General features: G+C 46.9%; 1 protein-coding gene across 1 annotated transcript in view; it reads right to left on the reverse strand.

The window, feature by feature from the left end:
• The window catches only part of Stard7 (StAR related lipid transfer domain containing 7), a gene marked incomplete at its 5' end in the record, with an annotated part of 18,730 nt that extends 17,473 nt beyond the window's left edge, over nt 1-1,257 (reverse strand). Inside the window, one exon of the mRNA XM_010638195.2 lies at nt 1,091-1,257. Within this exon, the coding sequence (XP_010636497.1) occupies nt 1,091-1,257 (167 nt within the window). The remainder of the gene's footprint in view (nt 1-1,090) is intronic.
• Nucleotide 1,258: the final 1 nt, after the last annotated feature.

Below are 1,258 nucleotides of genomic sequence, written 5' to 3' on the forward strand. Positions count from 1 at the left end.
GTCTCCCTATTGGAGAATTGTAAATAAGACTCTGTGAGAACTATTGAAGAAGAGGCTTTGTCTGTAATCAGTTTTTAGCGTTTAGGGGAAGAGGGCTGGGGGGCTGCATCTTAATAACATCTGCTTAAAAAAAAATAGAGCAGGGTCCTATGGTGCACACCTGTAAAGTCAGTTACTTGGTAGGCTGAAGCAGGTGGATAGTAAGATTGAGGCCTGCCTGGGTAACTTAGTGAGACCCTATCTCAAAACAGAAAAACTAAAAGGGCTGAATATATACCTCGGAGATACCACACTTGCCTGGCATATGCAAGGCTGTGGATTCAATCCCCAGTACTGTAAAAATACTACTAGTAATTACAAAAAGTAGAAACCGTGTAATTCAAATCCTAAAGCAAAGTTTCTCTATCAGATTGCCTAAAACCTATTAAATCTCAGATTCAACTACAGATTAACAGATCCAATCAACCAGAGAGTACGGGGGTTTTCCCACAGAAGTTTTAATGAGTGACTTCACCTAATAACACAGTATTCCTAAAGTTCTAAAACAGCAAAAAATCTGACCTAATTTTACAGGTCAAGAATGCCGAGACTATTGGTTTGTGCAAGTAGGGCAAAATCCCTTCCAGTCTAATTCTGCTAAGACACCAAGTCACAATGACAGGGAGCTCTCTGGGCATTTCTCACAACACCCAGGTCCCATCTGGATGGCAGTCATTTTGCAAACGGCAGAACAACACCTTCAGGTCGAGTTTAAAATCCGTTTTGAATGTGCATTTTTCTGGGTGTGTAAAAGATAACGTGAGTCCGACTCCATACCTTTCACTCCTAGTTTATTTTTTCCAAATTTTTTTTAGCAACATGCTTGCTACCCGTTCAGTCTCCCTCCTGAATTAACCACACTTGGAAGTTCTTATTTCCAACCCGATAAAAGCAATGAACACAGAGAAGCAATACCGCGGATCATTAAAATGGTACCCGTCCAATGCATCGCCACCTAAAGACCACCGCGTAAACGGGACATCGAAAGACCACAGGGCGGGCCCCAAGGTCCCCGAGCCCCCACTCCCGCCGCAGCCGCCGCAGGACCCACCTCTGCAGCTCCTCCTCCTGGATTCTCTCCTCTTCCCACACGAAGACACCGGAGACGGCCGCCATCAAGGCAGAAGCATGGCCCGGGCGGCCGCGCAGCCTGCGCCACAGTCGTCCGAGCAGGACGCAGCGCGAGCTCTCCGAGTACAGGCGGCCGTAGAGCTGCGCG

This window comes from Fukomys damarensis, unplaced genomic scaffold (assembly GCF_012274545.1).
Source record: "Fukomys damarensis isolate Sample0158 unplaced genomic scaffold, DMR_v1.0_HiC HiC_scaffold_9, whole genome shotgun sequence".
Taxonomy (NCBI): domain Eukaryota; kingdom Metazoa; phylum Chordata; class Mammalia; order Rodentia; family Bathyergidae; genus Fukomys; species Fukomys damarensis.